Source organism: Palaemon carinicauda, chromosome 3 (assembly GCF_036898095.1).
Source record: "Palaemon carinicauda isolate YSFRI2023 chromosome 3, ASM3689809v2, whole genome shotgun sequence".
NCBI classification, from domain to species: Eukaryota; Metazoa; Arthropoda; class Malacostraca; order Decapoda; family Palaemonidae; genus Palaemon; species Palaemon carinicauda.
Window position 1 is genome coordinate 160,860,338 of NC_090727.1, and position 22,132 is coordinate 160,882,469.

Genomic DNA, 22,132 nt, shown 5'->3' on the forward strand with positions numbered 1-22,132 from the left:
ACTCGCAAGTTCTTTCACGAGATGGCAGAGATAAGCACAAACAAACAGCTTCACTAAGCTAGAAAGAACAGTGTCTGGACACTGCCCTCTTGATCCTGCTGAGGTTAATGAGAAGGCTTGTCACAAGCTTGCAAGCAATGTGTTAAGCCTCCTCAAGGAGCACTGAAGTGCCCTAATGTGACAACAAGCATCTGACTGGTACTGAATATCCGTCCAGAACCTTTGAGACAACGAATGCAACAGGCCCTCCATCCCTCAAAAGTTTGAAAAGATGAAGAGCCAGAATCTCTCATATTCTTTTGCTGATGAAGAAAAAACAACAATTAACACAGATTTGAGAGGAGCCATTCTGGCTCTCAGCAGCAAAGAACTCACAGAAAATGTCTACCTAATCACACCAATACAGTACTTAGCCTTAGCTCACCAAAGCAACAACAGGCAAATAACCCTAAATTGGATCCCAAGTCACACTGGAATCACTGGCAATGACGAGGCCGATCACCTCGCCAAATCTGCCAGACAAACAGCATCACACTTCAACCTTCACTGAAAACCATCAAGAATCAAATGACAGCCTTTTGCACCATGCAAAAGAACAATCCCACGCCAAGTTGCAGTCATTATTTTCAGACTGCGACTGGGATATCTATGCAACTGGCAAATCATCATTGATAACGACGAGAACCCAGCAACACAACAGAGACCGGAAAGACCGTGCAACAACTGACAGCAACTAACTGACAAACCTCTGCAACACTACCTAGTGAAGTCAAGAAACGAGCCCAGTAAGACAAGATTTCAACCCAAATATTCCTGTAACCGCAATTGTAAAACCCATTATTACTAATGTTGATACATTCTCCGCCTTTCTCTGCAACTACCCTCCCCCTAGATAATGTAATACGACCACCAGTTTGAACTTAAGTACCCTTAACTTGAACCATGCTTAACCTCTTTTTAACTTTCTCCCACTAGCAATCTCTCTTCTCTCTTTATCAAAGTTCAGGAATCCCTCCCAACTAAACATTAAATCTGGAAACACGTAGACATCTCAACGACCACAGTAAATAATTAAAATTTTATTCTTCTCTTTGTTCTAGTATTTTCAGGTACAGGAATGTTTATTCCACCCTTTCTCTACCACTCACATCAGCTAACCATTTTCTCATTTTCAGCTCTCTCCTACCAAGCTGAAACTTTATACTATTACTCATCCTAAAAACTCAAGCTCAAGCTACTAGGGAAGTTTTTTACTTCTTATATACCATATCTCTAAATAAACCTTTCCCAACTCCTTTGTGAGCCCTTCTACTCATTGGGACTTACTGCTGTATCTCTTTCTCTCCAACAACAGAAACCAGTGGGCTCTTTTGGAGATGCCACCTCCTCTCCGTCATATTTTTCCATTCCCTTGACCAACAAGAGGCTGCCCCCCCCCCCCAACTAAGAAAAGCAAGCTGCTGATTACCCTTAACCCACATCCTATCCTAAACCACCTACAAATAAAAGTTGCTGATAATCTTAAACCTACTTCCTATCCCAAACCACCTACAAATGAAAGCTTCAGATTATCCCATAACCTAAATCACCTATAAACCCCCCCAAAAAACAACCAACACCTAAGGGCTGCAAGCGTGCAAGAGCCCGTAAGGGCTAGGCAATCTTAAAAAACAACGATGAAGAAAAGCGAGTAAGTCTTGACAGAAATATCACTATGATGCCCTCCTTAGATTAGTAGTAGGAATGTGTCCCAATGCCCTCAGAATGAGGACCATCTCATCCCAGGACCAAGCCCTAGGATGGAGAAGACTTCTTGAAGCTTCCTTTGTGCAAGGACAGATCCCCAAAGGAGAAGGGATCCACACAATACAGAGGAGATCCTTTTTCTCCGGTTCTCTTGTTGAAGTATAGAAGAGACATATAATGCCCACCTCAAGTTAAGAGGAGCATGCACTTATGCCCAAAGAATAAGAACCATCCCAACCTGAGACTTAAGTCCCAAGGTAGAACAGACTTCAAAGCTCCCTTCAAGCATGGACTATTTCTCCACAGAAGAGATCCAAACACTACTGAGAAGCTTCTTCAGTGGAGGCAGGTGAGGGAATCCCCATGATTTCCTGAAAAGTCTTTTGGCAGGAGACACTCTTTCTTTAGGACCCCATCTTAATCTCTTTCCCTTTAAGGACCTACCCGAGAGCAAGCAAAACAAGACACCACTAGAATTAGGGCCATCCCAGTGACCGATAGAAGGGACCAGGGAAGTTGACAAACACTTCCCACTATACCTGGAAGGTGCAGGTACAGTACTCGATCCTGGAGGAACCATTACATGCTGCCATTTGGTAAGTCATATCTGCCACACCACGCTCAATGCACAGCTTTCTGATTCTTGGGAAAACAATCACCAGGTGAGCTTCATCACTTCCTCCCTGAGGACGTGGGTAATTTCAAGGACAGTGTATACCATACCCTTACCTGGCCTACGGTGCTAATGATTGGTGTGAGTGGGACTGGTCACTCCCAACAGTGGTAACTGTCACACAGGAAGTCCATGTTGGGTCCTGGCCATGACTGTTCACCTACATCCAATCCAATGAAAAACTGTCTTATCCAGCTCACAACCATTCAACCAACCCCAAAGGTACAGGTCCAAATATGAGATCCGATATTACCTCCGGAAGAGTACACATCCGCCCCTGGGGAGGTAGATGTCCACTCCTACTGTGCCCTACGCTGTAGCACCTCCGAGCCAATCCTTAGAGGGTAACCCAGTGGCGCCAAGGAAGGCCAGAACTGATGCAAGCGTCAAGGAGAGAGACACCCTGCAGGCTTGGGCCCCACTGCTTCGTTAGGGAATGTGACCGGGTCCTCCAAAACTGATGGCTATCCGGGGGTTAAATGATCAACACTCTTGCTCGTTCATCCTGCGAAGAAGACAGAATTAGCAGAATCCACAGGGAGGGAACAAGGTGCCTGAGAAAAAAGCTGGGAATTCTTCGCCTTCAGGGTAAACCCCAAGGTAGAAGAATCAGTTTCCCCAAATGTTAGTTTAATGACAGTTTCATTTAGGGTTAATGGTCTGCAATCCATCCAGTCAAAAACAAAAGTAGCGTAATACACTGGGTGAGTGTGCGAGCACGATGACTGGTCTATACCCCACTAGTGCAGGTTGTTACACCTCCCGTAAAAAGTTTATGACTAATTTCCAGCTATACCGGAAAAATATATCCATAGTAAAGAGCGAAGGGTTTGTAAGTGTGTAAGAACAACTGCATATCAAATTACACATTCTACAATACTGTACATGAGACTACTTTAATACTTACGATGAATTGCTTAAAACTATGTAACGTGTTTGGGAATGAGCTTGAGCAATTAAAAAGCCTGCATCACTTGGTATATTTGTGATTTTAATTCTGAAGCAGGTTCTGCTTGGAACAGGGAAGACTTTATGGGTATTGTTGGGTATCATAGGGTACTCTTCTTCCAAAGCATCAATGGAATCTGAAAGAAACAAAAAGAAAATGACATATTTAAAAGAAAATGGCAAATTTGAAAGTAATATGCATTTTTCCTAACGATACATACCTTGAGCTCTTTATTAGGGGTATTCTTTCGGTTTAACTGGAAGACTAGTAATAAGACTTTATACGAGGTGAAACTACCCCACCGCTAGTTAGCTGGGGGCAGTGGGGTACAAGTCTACCCTGCTCACACACACCTGTGTCGTTTGTTTCATCACTTTTGATTGCAGGTAGGACTTAAGGGGGACAGGTGATGGCAGGCCAAATTTGTCATTTGTTCTGACACTAAATACAAACCCTTTCGCTCATTACTAGGGATGACTCACCCATTAGGAGGGTGGAAGGCCAAACAAACTAGCTGGTGTTTGACCCAGGGTTTTCTCGTATGTGCTCAGCATGTAACATGGAAAAACCCTGACACCTAGTTAAATTCCATGCAACGCACAGTTAGTGGCCTGAGCAATCTGTGTGATTGTGTGATATTGTACTAGCAAAGTGACTTGTCTAGGTGAAAATTCTCAGAAACATAGGAATTTTCGAATCAACCATAGATATTATCCAATCCAACATCGGCAGGGAGTGTGGGGATGTAACAAGTATTATTTCTGTACTGTACTAGGTTTCATGAGGGAAATGGTTTTACCTGTGGATAGGTGAGGCCAGCTTGCTGTTCCCCAAGAGAGGGGCAGATGAAAGAAAGATAGAGCCAGTAATTCCTAACATTCACCCCAGGCTAATCCTGGGTAACCTCTGCCCTCAAACATCTGCTACTTGTCCATTAAGGACATGTTCCTGTGGGTCATGTCTTGCTGGTAGTGGGTGGTAAAGGTAGTTTGACGCTTCCAAATTCCTGCTTGCAAGGACTCGCTTATGAGCTCTTGGTTGTCTAGTCGGAGGAGGATCGGGATTCAGTGCCATGTCTATGACCTAGCAAATCCAAGCAGAGATGGTGTTCTTGGCGATCCTCCTCTTCACGTTCCCTGTACTGACGAAGAATGCTGACACTCTGAGGCAAGCTACTGCTGTTCCCTTGAGATGGTATCTCAAACTCCTAACGCAGCAGAGTGACAGTTAATCTGGATCATCAGTTACGTTTCAAAGACTCCCAATTTGGAAGGGCCCGAATCTAGGAGCCGCTACTCCCGAATTTTGAGTCTTGGCGATAAACTCAGGGACGAAGCAGAGCACTACCTCCCCCCATCCCCTTGAATGGGCTATGTCATAGGAAAGACCATGAAGTTCGCCGACCTTCTTGGCTGAAGCCAAGCGAGTAAGAAAACAGTCTTCAAAGTGAGGTAGCAATCTGTTTCCTGTCGTAATGGTTTGTAAAGGGCACCCTTTGGAGACCGAAGGACGCAAACTATGTTCCATGGGGACATTCTAACTTCCGACTGATGGTAGGTAAGCTCGAAACTCTGTATGAGGAGAGAGAATTTCAATGAAGAGGAAATATTAACTCCTTTCAGCTTAAAGGCAATATTCAAGGCTGAGAGGTAACCTTTCACCACTGAGACTGAGAGGAGCTTTTCCTCCTGAAGGTATACAAGGAACCCCACTATTGTTTGAATAGTGGCATCGAGGGGAGAGAGATCCTTCCACGACACCAACCACAGAAGACAGCCACTTGGCCAGGTAGACTGAAGCAGAAGATCTTCACAGGTATCCAGACATCCTTTTCGCAACGATGCAAAAAGCCTCTCTGATAAAGGAGATACTGGATAGTCTCCATGCATGAAGTTGCAGGGAAGGTACAGCTTTGTGAGAGATGTTCATAAGTGACTGTTTGAATAGATCGTGTTGTGGAGGGAGCTGTCTTGGGACCTCTGTCAGGAGCTGAAGGAGGTCTGAGATTCACTCTGCAGAATGTCATAGCGGAGCTACGAGGGTCATTGACAGGTTCTCGAATGACCTGGTCTTGTTGAGTACTCTTCTTATCAGACAGAACGGGGGAAAGGCGTAAATGTTGATATTGTCCTAATGTTGTTGGAATGCTTCTTGCCAGAAAGCCTGAGGATCCGGGACTGGGGAGCAGTAGAGCCAGAGCGTGTTGTTCAAGGAAGTTGTGAACAGATCCACAGTCAGGGGACCCACAAAATTAGGATTTTGTTGGCTGGTAGATGATTTAAAGACCACAAGGAGCCCACTATCTGAGTCACTCTGCCGACTGTCAGTGAGCATATTCCGCTTGCCTGAAATGAAGGGGGCTGATAGGGAAACCGAGTTGTCTTCTGCCCACCTTAGCATCTCCACTGCTAGATGGCATAGGAGCTATGAAAAAGTACTGCCTTGCTTATTTACGTAAGCCCCTACTTTGATGTTGTCGCTCATCAACACCACAAAGTGACCCGCCACGAATGGCTGGAATTGTTGGAGGGCTAGAAAGGCTACCCTCATCTCTAAGAGATCTATGTGCTGGTACCTTTCGAACGATGACCAGAGCCCAGAGGCCGTGTAGAACAGCATGTGCACCCTCCACTCTTCTATTGACTCCTCTGTATTGAGCATCAATTCCGGGGGAGGGACGAGAAAGTTGACCACTTGGTGGAGATTCACGTCTGCCACCCACTTCATCAGGTCCGTCCACTGCTCAGGTCCCATGGGGACCAACATCTCCAGGAAGTCGTCATGTTGAACCCACCTGGATTTTAGCTGCCACGGAAGAGATCGAATTCAGAGGTAGACATTGAGCACTAAACGGGTCAAGGATGATAGGTGACCTAGGAGACGTAACCACTGCTGGACTGGGAGCGTTTCTCATTGAAGGGAGGGGTTTACCGCCTTTCTCAGCCACTGTATTCTGTCATCTGACGGGAAGACCTTCTGCAGGTTGGTGTCGATCATCATTCCTAGGTACTGTATACTGTACTGTACCAGTCTTTGAGAGGGAACCAGGGATGACTTCGAGATTTACCATGATCCCTGGATCTTGGCAAAATGCGAGGTGTCTGTCTCAGTGCTGAAGAAAGGTTGCCACTGAGTCTGCTAGTATCAGCCAATCATCGAGGTATCTTAGGAGATGGATACCAATCCTGTGGGCCCAGGTTGACAGTAGGGGGAAAACTCTAGTAAAGACTTGAGGAGCTGTCGAAAGACCGAAGCACAGCACCTTAAACTGGTATTGCCTGTTGTCGTGGATGATCCTTAGATATATACTTCCTTGAACACGGATGGACTGGGATTTGGAAGTATGCGTCCTTCAGATCCAGATACACATGAAGTCCTGTGGTCTTACTGTTTGTCTGACCATGTCTGCCATCTCCATGCTGAATGGAGTTTGTAAAACAAACTTGTTCACAGCTAAGAGATCAATGACATGTTTCCAGCCACTAACAGGGCTGGGGAGTCGGAGTCGGAGTCGAGGCCAATTTATGGACTAGAGGAGTCGGAGTCGGTAAAATTCCTCCGACTCCTCAAAAATGAAATTTTTGCACTGGAGAAATATTCTCTTTCAAATTACCCGCCGTTTTCTTTAACACCCTCTCGAATAAAGGCAGTCACTGGGAAACACATATAGCTCCTGCCATCTCTCGTCCATAAGCCAAACCAAAACAATAATATTATACAGTACTGTATATGCGATCAGCTGTTGTCTCCACGCACGAGTCTCTAGACATTAAAGTTTATTTCATGATTAACTCTTCATTTAATCACCGTTAGCCATTTAAAAGGTAGGAGTTGTTACTGATTCATTGTTTTATGCATCACGAATATGAATAATCTTAGAATTAAGTCATTATTTATATGTAAACATTGTGAAATGACGGGTGTATTGATTACGGTTTCGTGTAGCCTAGGAAAAGCTGAATCCAAGAAATTACGTGAAATGTTTTCAATAAAACCATTACTTACTAGGCTAATAGGCTGTATCGTTATGAATCCAATTCCCATGATAATGAATATTAGTCATGCCCTTTTATTCAGATGAACAAATAAAATGACAAATTCGTAGATAATTTGTATTTTTCCTAACTATACAAACCTTAGCTATTTAATATGGGTTATTACTTCGGCGGAGCTGAATTACGAGCCATTAGAGTTTTAACAAGGGTTTACTACCCCACCGCTAGTTAGCGGGGAGGAGTAGTTTGCTAACCCCCCCCCTCACACACACCGGTGAATACTTCACTTTGCTTAGAGATAAGACTTCACGGGGGATAGGGCTGGCGGGCAAGTTTGATTAAATAGCTAAGGTTTATATAGTTAGGAAAAATACAAATTATCTACGAATTTGTCATTTGTTCCGTAACTGAAATACAAACCACGCTATTTAATATGGGTGACTCACCCCTTAGGAAGGGTGGTAAGTCCCTGCCATACTGGCTTTGGCTTTGCCCGGGGACTCCATATTTGAGTGTGTAAGTACTCAGGCAATAAGGAGTCCCTGCACCTCGCTAGCATTGTTGTGCAACTACTGCGGCCTACATAAGCTGTGTGTGAAGGTGAGAAGAGTGACTCATCCTAGGAAGTTGACCTGGAGTTCTTCAGATGGAAATCTAGGCTAGGACTCTCCCAATACCACCTCGTCAGGGTATGGGGACGCGACAGTATTAATCTTAATACTAGTAATACAAGGAAGCATGGTTTACCTGCAGTGGTTTGAGGTCAGCTGTGCAGAGAACCCAGGATGCTGCTTTCTCCAAGGGGCGCAGGTGTCCAGACATCCTATTCCCAACTTGTTGCGAAAATCCTCTCTCAGTGAGGAGGTGCTGGATAGTCTCCAGGCGTGAAGTCGAAGCGAAGCTACGACTTTGTAGAAGATGTTGGCGTGTGCTTGTTTGAGTAGCTCGTGACATGGAGGTAGTTCTCTCGGGGGCTCCATCAGGAGTTGCAGGAGGTCCGGAAACCACTCTGCCTGATGCCATAGCAAAGCTATTAGGGTCATCGATAGATTGACCGATATTCTGGTCTTGTTGAGCACCCTCCTCATCAGACAAAACGGGGGAAAGGCGTAAACGTCAATGTTGTCCCACTGTTGTTGGAAGGCATCTTGCCAGAGAGCCTTGGGGTCTGGGGCTGGGGAGCAATACAGCGGGAGCTTGAAGCTCAGCACTGTAGCGAACAGATCCACAGTCAGGGAACCCCACAAAGTCAGGACTTTGTTGGCTACTTGAGGATCCAAAGACCATTCGGTACTCACTATCTGCGTCGCTCTGCTCAGACTGTTGGCGAGCACATTCCTTTTGCCTGGAATGAAGCGAGCAGAAAGTGTGACCGAGTGGACTTCAGACTATCTCAGTATCTCTACTGCAAAATGGGATAGCTGTTCCGAGAAGGTACCTCCCTGCTTGCTGCTTGTTGATATAAGCCACTACTGTGGCGTTGTCGCTCATCACCACCACAGAGTGGCCGGCCAGGACCTGATGGAACTTCTGAAGTGCCAGGGATACGGCCTTCATTTCTAGCAGGTTTATGTGGAGGTACCTTTCTGATTCTGACAACAGGCCTGAGGTCCTGTGGTTCAGAACTTGGGCCCCCCACCCTATCTTTGATGCGTCCGAAAACAACATCAAATCCGGGGGGAAGGACGAGAAGATCCACTCCTTTTCGTAAGTTCTCGTCTGCTAGCCACCACCGAAGGTCCGTCTGTTCCACACGACCCATAGGGATCAGAAAGTCCGGGGAATCGTGTCCTTGATTCCACCGAGACTTGAGTCGCCACTGGAGGGATCTCATTCTGAGGCTACCATTGGGAACCAGACGGGCCAAGGAAGAGAGGTGGCCGAGGAGACGTAACCACGTTTGGGCTGGAAGTTCTTCTCGTTTGAGGAAAGGCCTTGCGACCTTCCTCAGCCTTGCTATCCTGTCGTCTGATGGGAAGGCTTTGTGGAGATTGGTGTCTATGACCATGCCTAGGTATACCAGTTTCTGAGAGGGCTGCAGAGAGGACTTCTCGAGATTCACCATGATCCCCAGATCCTGGCAAAGCTCGAGAAGCCTGTCTTGGTGGCGAAGAAGGGCTGCCTCCGAGTCTGCTAGGATCAGCCAGTCGTCCAGGTAACGGAGGAGACGGATACCGATCCTGTGAGCCCACGATGAAATCAGGATGAACACTCTGGTGAACACCTGAGGAGCTGTGGAGAGACCGAAGCGCAGCACCTTGAAATGGTAGATCTTGTTGTCTAGGCAAAATCTTAGGTACTTCCTGGAAGACGGATGGTCTAGGATCTGGAAGTACGTGTCCTTCAGGTCCAGTGTACACATGAAGTCTTGCGGTCTCACTGCAAGTCTGATCGTGTCTGCCGTCTCCATGCTGAACGGAGTCTGTTTGACGAACCCGTTCAGGGTCGAGAGGTCGATGACTGGTCTCCAGCCTCCAGACGCCTTCTTTACAAGAAAGAGTCGACTGTAGAGGCCTGGGGACCCATCTGCCACCTCTTGGAGAGCGTCCTTCTTCAACATGGTCTCGACTTCCGCCCGGAGGGCTTGCCCCCTTACCGATCCCATGGTAAGGGAGCTCAATGACACTGGCCTCGCTGTCAGGGGAGGTAGAGACGATTTTCGCGATAACCCTGAGCGACCACGGAAATCGTCCAGGTATCTGCCCTGAGTTGCTGCCACCTTGTCGCACAACTTTGTAGGCATCCCCCCACTGGTGGACATGCAGGGGACTGCCAATCCTAGCGTTTACGGCCTCGGCCGCTCTTTTTAGGATTTTTACCTCCCCTGGAGGACTTCCTGCCCTTCCTGTCCTTGACGGGAAAGGGCTTAGACACCTTTGGCTTCGCTGCTGTAGTCTTTTTCGTATTCTTAGCTGGACGGGGCTGTTGAGTTGCTGGAGGTTAGTAGGGCCTTGATGTCAGTGCCCTATGGAGGAGGGAGTCTTGGTTGGACTTCCTCCACCTCTCAGAGACTAGCTCCACGTCCTTAGGCTCGAACAGACTCTTACCGAGCACGGAAGAGTGTCTGAGTCTGCTAACGTCGGAACTGGGGACTTTCTGGTGGAAACTCTCGGCAACTGCATCCCGACGTTTCAGGATCGTATTGGCCCACAAGCTCGAGTCTTGATGGGCTAGAAACTCGATGGTCCGCGTGCCAGAGAGTAAGAATGTCTCCAGTGCTTTCCTGGTGCTTTCTTTGGACAGGTCCTCAGACTACACCAGGATACCCAGAGACCCCAGCCAGATGTCAAGCCACAAAGTTGCCTGCATGGCACACTTCGCCACCTTCTCCTGGCTTAGGATCTCAGTGGCAGAATACGAAACCTGCCGGTTGGAAAGTCTCTCTAGAGGGACTCCCCCAGTGAGTTCTTCCACAGAATGGTGAATGGGAAGACTCAAACAAGTCTCCTCTAAGATCTCGAAATACCTCCTCTGGTGGACTCGAGGAGGAGGGAGGAGCTTGTTACCAGCGCTGGATCTGTTGGAGGATGCAAGCGGAGAGCTGGCCTTCGACCTTGTCTCTGGCACTCTTCATCCCTTGTGACCAGGGCAAGGCTGCACTGGCCCTAGAGGGCTTCTGGGTGCCGTAGACTCTGTCCAAGACCGTGTCCTTCCCCTCACGAGGAGGAATCTCAGGGTCTGGAAACCCGTTGAGATTTCTCATGAGGGTCAGAACTTGCCAGAACGCATGTTCTGACTCTTGATGCTCTCCTCCCGAAGGGCTAGCAGCAAAGTTTCCAGTCCCCAGTGGCTCTTCCTGGGGCGACACGTAGACATTCTCCGAAGGTCTAGCTGATTCCTGTCTTATCCTTGCAGAAGACTTCGGCAAAGTCTTTGAGTCCTTCGGCTCCCTCCTGGGAGGGATACAGGACTCTAGCAACAATGGATGCAGGCTCTTCTCCAACCCAGCGTAAGGAGACTTCTCAAGGAGAGGCGGAGTTTCCCCCATTGGTGCGATGGGGGAACGGACCGGCTCATCCGACTCCCCTGAGGATGGGAAATCCTCGTCCGACTCCCCTGAGGATGGGAAATCCTCGTCCGCAGGGGAGGGAGAGAAAGTCTGGGGGGGAGAAGGAGCCTTGCGCAAGGATTTCAGAGGAGACAGCTTAGCCCTCGGAGAAGTCACCACGAAGGGGAATCCTCTCTTCCTCTTCAGGGGCGACGAGGTAGCCACTGCTTTGTGACCTAGTTCAGAGAACACAGGCTTAAAAGCCTGCATGAGAGCTCTGACTATGGTACCAAACCAAGGCTGTTGGCTGACAGCCGCGCTGTCAGACACTCCCTCTGGAGGGAAGGGGATCGAACGATCCCTAGGAGGAGTTGACAAACAAGGGTTCGCCTGAGCTGAAAGAGAGTCCTTAGACCTGTCCGGAAACCTCCCCTCCTCCGGCGAGCGCGCTGTTCTGCGCTTGCAAGGGGGGGAACGAGACGAAGATCTGTCCGCCTGAAGCCCCATGAAGTTTCGTGCGGGATCGCGCTGGCGATCGCGGCGTGAATCGCGCTGGCGATCGCGCAATGAGCCCTGCCCTGGATCGCGCGCAGCAGGATCGTGTGATACAGGAACTTCGCGCATGCGCGCAGTAGGGCACGTGAGGGCGAGGGCGCGCATAGGTGACGGCGAGGGCGTGCGGCGTGCGGCGTGCAAGAGCTGGAACGTGGGGCGGTGTTGAAGGCAGGATAAGAGCTGGAGCGTGAGCAACCTTCTGCTCGCGTGTGCGTAGGCGCTCAGGAACCTGCTGATGAGCCCGTGCGGGCGAAATTATTGGGCGCTCGTGGGCAGGAGAAATATTCCTAGCGTGTGGACGTGGAGCGCGTGTGTCAGGAAGCACGGGGCGAGGGCGCGATTGCATAGCCTCGTGAGGGCGCAAAGGTGAGCTTGCACGCTGGAGCGCAGGAGAACGATGTGCAGGTGTTGCAGGAACTGCCCTCTGAGGTGAACGAGGGCGCGCTGGGCGCACAGGGGATCATGGGCGGGCGTAAGGGCGTGTGCTGCTGTGATGGGCCCGCAGGGCGTGCAACCGGAACCGGGTGCACTGGTGTGCGCTGCTGCGATGGGAGCGCAGTTTAGAAGAAGAAGGCAGGGGTACCTGTGAGCGCCCGTGTGCTAACTTAGGTACCTCCTGTACTGCGCGCTGGACTGTAGTAGAGCGCTGGCGCGTTGGTGAGCACTTGCGCGCTGTGTCAGGAACTGCGGCTGTGCGCTTAATTCCAGAAGGGTGCTGAGGCCCTGGAGAGCGCTGACGAAGAGGAGAGCGCTTAGGCGCTGTAGCAGGAACAGCAGGAGGGCGCTGGCATGCAGGAGAGCGCTGGCGTGCTATAACAGGAACTGCAGGAGGGCGCGCAGGAGATCGTGGGCGTGCAGGGGGACCCTGGCCCGTATGAACAGGGACAGGAGCGCGCACGCGCGCAAGGGATTGCAGTGGCACTTGGTCAGGAACAGCAGCAAGACGGCGCACAGGGGGTGCCTGGCGCTTAAGGGACTGAGGCACAGTTTTTCGCTCAAGTCCCTTGTGCCTGTACAATGACAGGATCAACATCCATGAAGGGTGTCGGCAGGACAGCAGGTCTGGAGGGTGACAGGAGGGGGTCCCGAAGGACGACCTTCCACCGAAGGAGATCGCGAACGATCTTCGGAGAGGTCTAAGGTGGTAGCTGGCAGGATCGGAGAATGATGAGTCTCCTCAGCAGAGGACTGCGGGGAGGACGAGCCGAAAAGGCGCCTCCTAACTCCCTTGTGAGGAGAAGGAAGTCCTCTACGACGAAGGGGAGGACGAGCCTTCCGCCTTATACGCCCTCTAGGGGCCGTGGGATCAGCAAGCCGACCTTCGTAAGGCCTCCGCAGAGGAGTCTCTGTAAGTGAACTCCCCCGGGGGGGAGAATCACCAGCAGGAGAGACCGTGGGACTAAGTTCCCCCCTCGAAAGATGTTCGGAGGGGGAATCAGAGCCTTCAGCTACCTCAGTAACAACCGGAGCAGTTTGATCCGACACACTGGAGGCCTCCGTTATAACAACGTCGACGATAGACAGAGAATCTACGTCTGCTATCACCGGCAAATGTTTAACAGCTGCTCCCAGCTTGATCATATCAAATAGGGCTTCCTTGGAGGGCGAACCCTAAAGCCCCAAGGAAGACCAAAGCTGTAACTAATCCCGATTAGGTACAGGGAAATCAATACCCTCCTACGAGGGAGGAGGGGCAGCTGCCTCGCTATGGGAGACAACTATCTCTCCTACACCCCGGGATCGGTCAACAGAACAACGGTCTACGCTCCCCTTCGACGATCTCTCGGAAGAGACCGATCGAGTGGGAGCTTTGGAGGAGGTTTGGGGTACAGAAGAAGAGGCCTTGGGATTCTCTCTCTTCAAAGAAGCCTTTGGAGGAGAAATATCCCTTTTGGACTTCTTCTTCCGGCGCCGGGCAAACCTCTCCCACTGTTAGGTAGACCACTCCCTACACTCACCGCATACATTACCCTTTTCACATCGTTGGCCCCTATAATGAGGACACAAGGTGTGAGGATCTGTGTTTACCGCCGACATAAAGGTCCCACAAGGGCGGTCAAGTAAACCAGGACACGTATGCATGATGATAGAGGCCAACTTCACACACTCTGAGAAAGAAAAAGCAAAACAGATTAATGGCAGTCAAAGCGAGGGTGAAAGCAGACACGTCTGTTCTTCACCCGAGCCAAAAGTAAAGTGAAGTATTGTATTTGTATTGTATTTCAGTTACGGAACAAAACTATTTTATGGGAAATATATATCGAAGAAATGAAGGCATAGCCTTGCCTGTGTATGTATGTATCACTCACCTAGTCCACACATGCACAGTAGAGAAACACACACATACATACTTTGAAATTAGCCAGATGATTCACTTCGCAGTGATTAAATGCTATTTTGACTAACAGGCAACATAAAATAAGAAAATTATATAAAAATATTCAATTATTCTTATTTTTTTTTAAATAGGAGTCAGAGTCAGTTCTAAAAAATTATAGGAGTCAGAGTCGGAGTCGGATGTTCAGAGTCCCGACTCCCCAGCCCTAGCCTCTAGACACCTTTTTTACAAGGAAAAGTCGACTGAAGAAGCCTGGAGACTCATCGAGGACCTCCTGGAGAGTACCCTCCTCCAACATGGTCTGAACTTCGGACTAAAGGGTAAGCTTCCATGCATAGGAGCTCAATGGAACTGGATTACAAGTCAATGGAGAGAGAGATTGAGTAAACAGGACACAGTATCCTGAATGAATCGTAGAGAATGTCCAGGCTTCAGTCCCATGCTGCAGCCACCACTGCCAGTGGCATTGCTAGCATCCCCCCCAATGGTGGGCAAGTGGGAAGATCGCCCGTCCTCGGCCGCTACCTCTCCTACCTCTTCCTCCATGGGTGGACTTGGAGCCCTTATGGTCTTTGGGCGGAAAGGGCTTCTTCGATGTTTCTCAAGGATCCTGCTGTCCCATCGTCTGCGGCCTAGTTGACTGTGTGCGGCTTCTTCAGATAGGGTCCTGTTCCGTAGGACTGAGATGTCATGGCCCTAGGGAGGAGAGAGTCCTGGTTGGACTTCCTTCACCCCTCTCCCACTTGCTCAACGTCTTTGGCATGAAAAGAGGGAGCCGTCTATTGTGAATTCCTTAGCTTAGTCACTTTTCCCTTGCGGACTTTATAGATGGATCTAGAGGTAAGGCCAGAAGAGGCTCATCTGACAGCTCGTAGTACCTCCTCTGCTGTGCGAAAGGAGGTGAAAGTAGTTTCAAGGATGAGACTGCTCGAAGTCAGCTAAGAACCGCTATCTGGGCGAACGCCTTCTTCCTGGCTCCCATAAACCCCTTAGACCAGGGCAAAGCTGCACTGGCCTTGGGAGGTCGCTTGGTGCCATAGATATGGTCGAGGATGGTGTCCTTGCCCTTTTGAGGGGCCACCACCAGGTCATCTAGTCCGTTGATAACCCTCAAGAAGGCCAGAACCTGCCAGAAGACATAATCTGAATCCCTCTGCTCAGTTTCTGTATACCTGGGACTAGCAGTCTTTGAAAGATAGTCCTCAGTATCAGAGTCCGGGATGTCATCCACTCACGAGCTCTCACTGCTGCCGGGGAGGTCATGCAAGTCCACTCCTGAATTTGCTGAGAAAATCTAGCCGCAGTGTTCTTGGACACCATCTTGGTGTCCTTGCTTTCCCTTCAGGGAGGAAATTCCTCAAGCAAAGATGGTCTAGATGAATCCCTGCGACTACTGGAGTTCTGTCCTTCTCATCTATTGGAGAGAGATGGTAGTTGGTGAGCCCCGGCTTGTATGTGGATGGAGAATGTCTCCTGGAGGAGGAGTCAGGTACCTCTGTCTCCTCTTCTTGGTGGTGAGAACTGGAGTCACTTGCACCTGAGAGAAATCCTGCTGTACTGGAACTGAGACTCCCACAGCTACCCGCACCCTCTTAATAGGGAAGACGAATAACTGCAGCGGAGGATCCCTAATAGGGCCGGCAACGTGACTTTCTGACTGGGGTTAGACAGAGGAGAGGAAGAATTCGATGACACTGACTTCTGCAGCGGAATCTTAGGTGTACTGGCTACTACCAGCTGCTTGGATGTAGGAGTCAATCATGAGACCCGGCTCACTGCCTTCACCAAGGCGTCAAACCATGAGGATTTTTTCATGAAAGACGTTAGGAAAGGGATCTCGCTGGGGAGGCTGCGCAATAGACTGCCTCCGTGGAGATTGTGGCTTCGACACCTGAAAAGGAGGGGAATGAGGACGCTTAACTGATCTTACAGGCACCCATGTTGCCTCTCAGTCTGGCATGAGAGAGCGAGGTGGAGAACGAGCATACAGCAGACCGAAAACCTGTACCTTTTGCTGCATCTTTGCGGGTGGCTGGGAAGGGAACTGGACGAACGATGTTAGCCGGAACTTTTGCTGAGCTATGACGCACTTGTTGTTCACTCTGTGCAGGAAGGTGACATGTAAGCTGGATGGGAGCTACCACCACGCAAATTGCAAGGAGGCCACAAGCAAGAGAAGTGATGCGCACGGAGCCTAGGCGAGCAGATCAAGGGGAGGGAGAGTCGCATGTACATGTCAGAGCTGGGCACTCTGGTCTGGAAGGTCTAAGCGAGCGTGGTTCGTGCAAGCGCAGCAGCTGGATCACTCATCACTGGTCTGGAAGAAGGCTTGCTGTGGTGGTCACGCGTGGAGTGGCAATTATGCACAGGCTGCAGGTCACGTGCAGGCTGGTGGTCGTGAGCAGAAGACTGGACGAGCAGGCTCTAGATGACGATCACACGACGAAGGTCTGGACACGTGGTTGCGATCAGGCAACAAGTGGCGCGTTGGCAAGCTCTCCCAAGGAGTGGGGTTCCAGTTCCGACGATGAAGATGTTCTTGCGGACGAGAAGGGTAGACGCGTGCAGAGTAACATTGGCGAGCAGAATGGTGATCACGCGGTGGCAAGTATCTGGAATGAGGGCGAGGATAATGAGAAGAGCGTCGATCTCATGGGTCGTCATAGTAATGCCTTCTGCTGTAGGGTGAAAGCAAGCGTCAGGAAGCGCAGCAAGGACTGCATTCTGTTACCAAGGGTGCGTAGCTTTCCCTACGGTGGCGACGAGAACTTGCAGTGTTGGTAGCAGGAAGACCATGAGGCAATGAGGTTACGCATTTAACTTGTCATCGACAAGTATCCTCAGCAGGGGAGTCACACTCCAAAGGACTGAAGAATGGCTGAGGAGAAGCGGGGAGACACCTAGAAGATCGCTGAAGCTTAGGATTGATTGATTGATTGATTGAAAGTTTTCTGGCATCCTGACATCTAAGGTCATTGACGCCGATACCATTTACTGTATATGAAAATTAAAAGAGAATTCGATTAAAACCATAAAAATTAAGAAGTCATTAAAATAGTTAAATAGTTTTCAGAAGACCTGCTTCTGAAATAAATCTAAAAATTCCGCTCGCATAGTAAGACACATCATGTCCAAGAATCTTGGCAAGGATAAACCTGCCATCCTCACCTCGAGCCTCAAACAGATATCTATTTCTTAAGTTAGTAAAATTAGGGCATTCGGTCAACAAATGCCTCACTGTTAAAGGTACTAAGCAGTCCTCGCAATACGGTTGGTGTTGGCCCTTCAGCAGAAACTCGTGTGTCAACCGTGTGTGACCAATACGGAGACGACAAAGAGTCGTCTCCCATTTTCGGGGAATCATGTTATACCTCCAAGGTGATATGCTATTTGTTACTTCCCTCATTTTATTGCCGTCTTGACTGTCCCAGTGCTGTTGCCATTTATCACAAACCAATTTTTTGATGTAAGGAAGGAGATCGTTACATGGAATGGGATACCTCCTTGGTAGCAACTCGGATGCCGCATTCTTCGCCAGTAAATCTGCCTTCTCATTCCCAGACACACCTACATGTGCTGGAACCCAACAAAATCGAACAGTTATACCTTTCCGTCCAATAATAAAAAGCCATTCTAAAATCTTTAAAACTAGAGAGTTATTAGAATTAAAAACTTCTAAAGTTTGAAGAACACTCCTTGCATCACTAAAAATTGTAAAATTACCCTCCTTTTCCAAAGCTATTTTCTCAATAGCGGTTAATATGCCATACAGTTCGGCAGTAAATATGGAAGCTGTTAGAGGAAGTGCACCTCTACAATTAAAATCATTACTATGTACTCCAAATCCAACGCCAGCATCAGATTTGGAGCCATCAGTATATATAAAAGTCGATCCCCTATGTTCTTCGACATGTTCCATAAAAAGAGACCTGGATTCTAAGTCAGTCATATTCTTCTTAACTCCAATAAAGTATTTACAAAAAGATATGTCAGGTAATTTCCATGGAGGCGTTGATGATACCTTGAATGGAAGTACCTTATTTCTAATTATATCCAGACTATTTAATAATCGTTTCACCCGAAAGCCATAAGGTTGAGGAGATTTTGGGTGCAACTCAAAGTATGATGCTTGTCTTACAAGGCTTGCAGTCTGAAAGGCTAGAGAGCTAGGGAGTCTTTGCAATCTAAACCAATACCGAAGAATGGAAGACATTCGGTAAAGGTCTAGAGGTAACTCTCCAGCATCAACAAGGAGACTTGGGATAGGCGAGGTTTTAAAAGCTCCAGTAGATAATCTAATACCTGCATGATGTATCGAGTCTAATATTTTTAACCGGCTTGGGGTGGCTGAAGAATATACCTCACAACCATAACTAATTTTGGAAAAAATCAAGGCCTTGTATAATTTTAAAATAGTATTGCGGTCTGCCCCCCATGATGTATGGGACAATACTTTTAAGATATTCAGAGCTTCAACACATTTAGCTTTTAGCGCTTTTAGGTGAGAAACCCATGTAAGTCTACAGTCAAATATCAAACCTAAAAATTTGGTTTCCGATACACATGGTATCCGTTGACCTTTAATGTATATATCCGGGTCTGGATGTACTCCCCGGATACGACAAAAATGGACAATGGTAGTTTTACTTGTCGAGAACTTAAATCCATTCATGTCAGCCCACTGGATAATTTTATCAATAGAGAGTTGGATTTTTCTCTCAACCATTGCCATTCTAGTGCCAGCAAATGATATTGAGAGATCATCCACAAATAGTGTTGAGAGAACATCCTGGGGAATGGCTGAGGATATCCCATTAATTGCTAGTGCAAAAAGGGTTACACTCAGCACACTACCCTGAGGAACTCCTTCTTCCTGGCACTTACTCTCTGATAGAGTTTCCCCCACTCTCACTTGAAAAACTCTACGTGAAAGAAATGCCTGAATAAATAGTGGCAGCTCTCCTCTCAATCCCAATTCATGAATGGTTTTAAGAATACCATATCTCCATGTGGTATCATATGCCTTTTCAAGGTCAAAAAATACTGTAACATGATGCTGTTTGGAAGCAAAGGCTTCACAAATAGATGACTCTAGTCGTATCAACACATCAGTCGTTGAGTGCATTTTTCGGAATCCACATTGAATCGGTGATAAAATACCTTTCTTTTCAAGGTACCACATCAGCCTTGCATTGACCATCTTCTCCATGATTTTACATAAACAAGATGTCAATGCAATAGGACGATAGTTTGCTGCTAAAAACTTGTCTTTACCAGGTTTTAAAAAGGCTAAAATAATGGCTAGTTCCCAAACACTTGGGTAGTTATGATCATGCCATATTCTATTAATAATGCTTAAAATAAATAGCTTTGTATTAAAATGTACATGTTTAATCATTGCATATGGAATTCCATCGGGTCCAGGGGCTGTATCGTTGCAATGAGCAAGTGCGGAATCAAATTCTCTTTCAGTGAAAGGAGAATTATACGACTCTTCCCTTCTTGTTGCAAAATTTAAAATTTTCTTTTCTTCAGTGCTCCTATACTGGTGACCAGGGGCTCCTTCACACTTGCTGGATACATTTGAAAAATGATTAGCCAGGGCATTGCTAACTTCATTTGCTTCAGTTACATACTGGCCATTCACCTTCAACACTGGTGGTGGGTTGGGGGTGAATTTGCCAGCTATCTTTTTTACTTTCCTCCACACAGAAGATGGTGGTGTTCTACTGTTAATAGAGGAAACAAAAGACATCCATGACTGGCGCCTTGCTTCTTTCATGGCACGACGGAACTGTGCTCTACATTTCTTGTACATTATTAAATTCTCATCAGTTCTGCGCCTACGCAATCGTGTTAGAGATCTTCTTGTGGCTCTGTGGAGTGCAGTTAGTTCTGAGGACCACCACGGGACTGGTCGTTGTTTGAATAACCCTGTTGTTTTGGGAATTGAATTGACTCCTGCTGTATGAAGAGTTCCATTCAGTAGGTCTATGGCATCATCAACACTTTCAAACTGTTCTGCTCTCCCTTCGATTTCACTTAGCTCACAAAATTTAATCCAGTCTGCCTTGTCTAGATTCCAACGTGGCGATCTTTGCAAAGGCGGACCCTTGTTGGTGTTTATAATGATTGGTGCATGATCACTAGTATGCCAATCATCTAATGTCCTCCAATCAAAATCAAGAAGGCAGTTAGAGCTTGCAATTGAAAGGTCAATGCATGACAAAGTACCTGTCTGAACATGGAAGTGTGTGGGCTCTCCTGTATTAAGGAGTCCCACATCCTCATTCTCCACAATTGATGAGATAATATTGCCCCTTGTGTTGGCCAAAACATCACCCCATAAAGGATGTCTACCATTCATATCTCCCAGTAAGAGAAAAGGTTGAGGGAGTTGTTGAATGACCTCTGCTAAATCATCATATAAAATATTATCATTTGGAGGTAAGTACAGAGAGCATATTGTATATTTTCTCCCTATATCAATTTGTACAACAACTGCCTGCAGGGTTGTACGTATAGACATGGGTATTTGGGGAACATCTCGACGAATGTACATGAGACTTCCGCCATGGCTCCCTGCTTGTTGATTATATGGTGTTCTATAGCTAACATACTCTCGAGGACTAGGAGTGTTAGAATCAAGCATACTTTCCTGTAGACATACAATTATGGGGGAATGCTCATGAATTAGGAGCTTAAGTTCTTCATATTTCGCCCTCAAACCCTGACAGTTCCATTGCAAAATGGAGGAGAAAACTATGGATTATTTCTGGAAGACATCTTGGATGAGGTCTTCCCATTAGCAGTTTTTAATGTAACATTATTACCAGTATGTTTCTTCAGAGGTGGTCTTGTTATGTTGGGTTTAACGTTGGTGTTTTTCTTTGTATTCTTTTTATCTATTTGTTGAGGTGGATGGTGGACCTCAACTTGAATTTCTGATTTATTCAGTCCATCTTCTGGTTCATTAGAAACATCAACAGACAAAACATCAAATTTATTTGATGTCATAACCTTAACGTTTCTAATGGAGGGTGGAGAGAGAGATGGAGGTCTCTCTCTTTTGCGATTAATAGATGGTGGGATTCGAGGTTTTTGCACCTTTCCCACAACAGGTGCATCAGGTAAGTTAGTCTTAAGTGGAACCTCCATCAGATCAGGCAAGGACATGGCCTGAGAGAGGTTTGTATTACTTTTTGTAATGGCGGCTGAAGGCTGTACAGCAATGGGCAATGACCTAGTGTTAATACACCGTGGTAAAGCCTCAGGAGGTGATAAGGTTACCTCGTTATTTGACATTTTGTCAGATAGTATACTTTTTTTTGAGCTATTGGCAGTGCTAGGTTGGTTTGATTTTAATGCCTTAGCATATGTATTTGATTTATTTAATAGTCTTTTGGCATGGGTCACACTTATGTGTTCTAAGTTTGATTTGTTGAGGGCAGCTTCCTCCAACTTATATAGCTCGCAAATCTTGTCTGTGGATTTGTGATTCGAGCTGCAATTTAAACACCTGGCTCCAAGTGCACACTCTCCATGGTAAGATTTGGAGCAAATACCACACATCTTCTCATTTTTGCAAACTTTGGACGGGTGCCCAAATTTAAAACAATTAAAGCATTGCAATGGCTTCTGCTTGAAGGGTCTTACTTTAATCCTTTCGTTCTCGATAATAATATGAAAAGGTACATCAGCATCCTGGAACGTAAGGATTATCATTGATGTACCTGGGACTTTATGAACTTTCCAAACATTTAATGGACACATGGCCAGTATCTCCTCCTCTGTAAAATCATATAGGTCTCTGTTAAAAACTACGCCCCTTCCGTAGCTAAAATTTAGGTGGGGTTTGACATCTAACTTAATGTCATCATTATTTATT

General features: G+C 47.3%; 1 protein-coding gene across 1 annotated transcript in view; it reads right to left on the reverse strand.

Moving 5' to 3' along the window:
* Nucleotides 1–22,132, reverse strand: part of LOC137638738 (transmembrane 7 superfamily member 3-like) — an 86,312-nt gene that overhangs the window by 58,470 nt on the left and 5,710 nt on the right. The window contains exon 2 of the mRNA XM_068371079.1: nucleotides 3,327–3,504. Within this exon, the coding sequence (XP_068227180.1) occupies nucleotides 3,327–3,504 (178 nt within the window). The remainder of the gene's footprint in view (nucleotides 1–3,326; nucleotides 3,505–22,132) is intronic.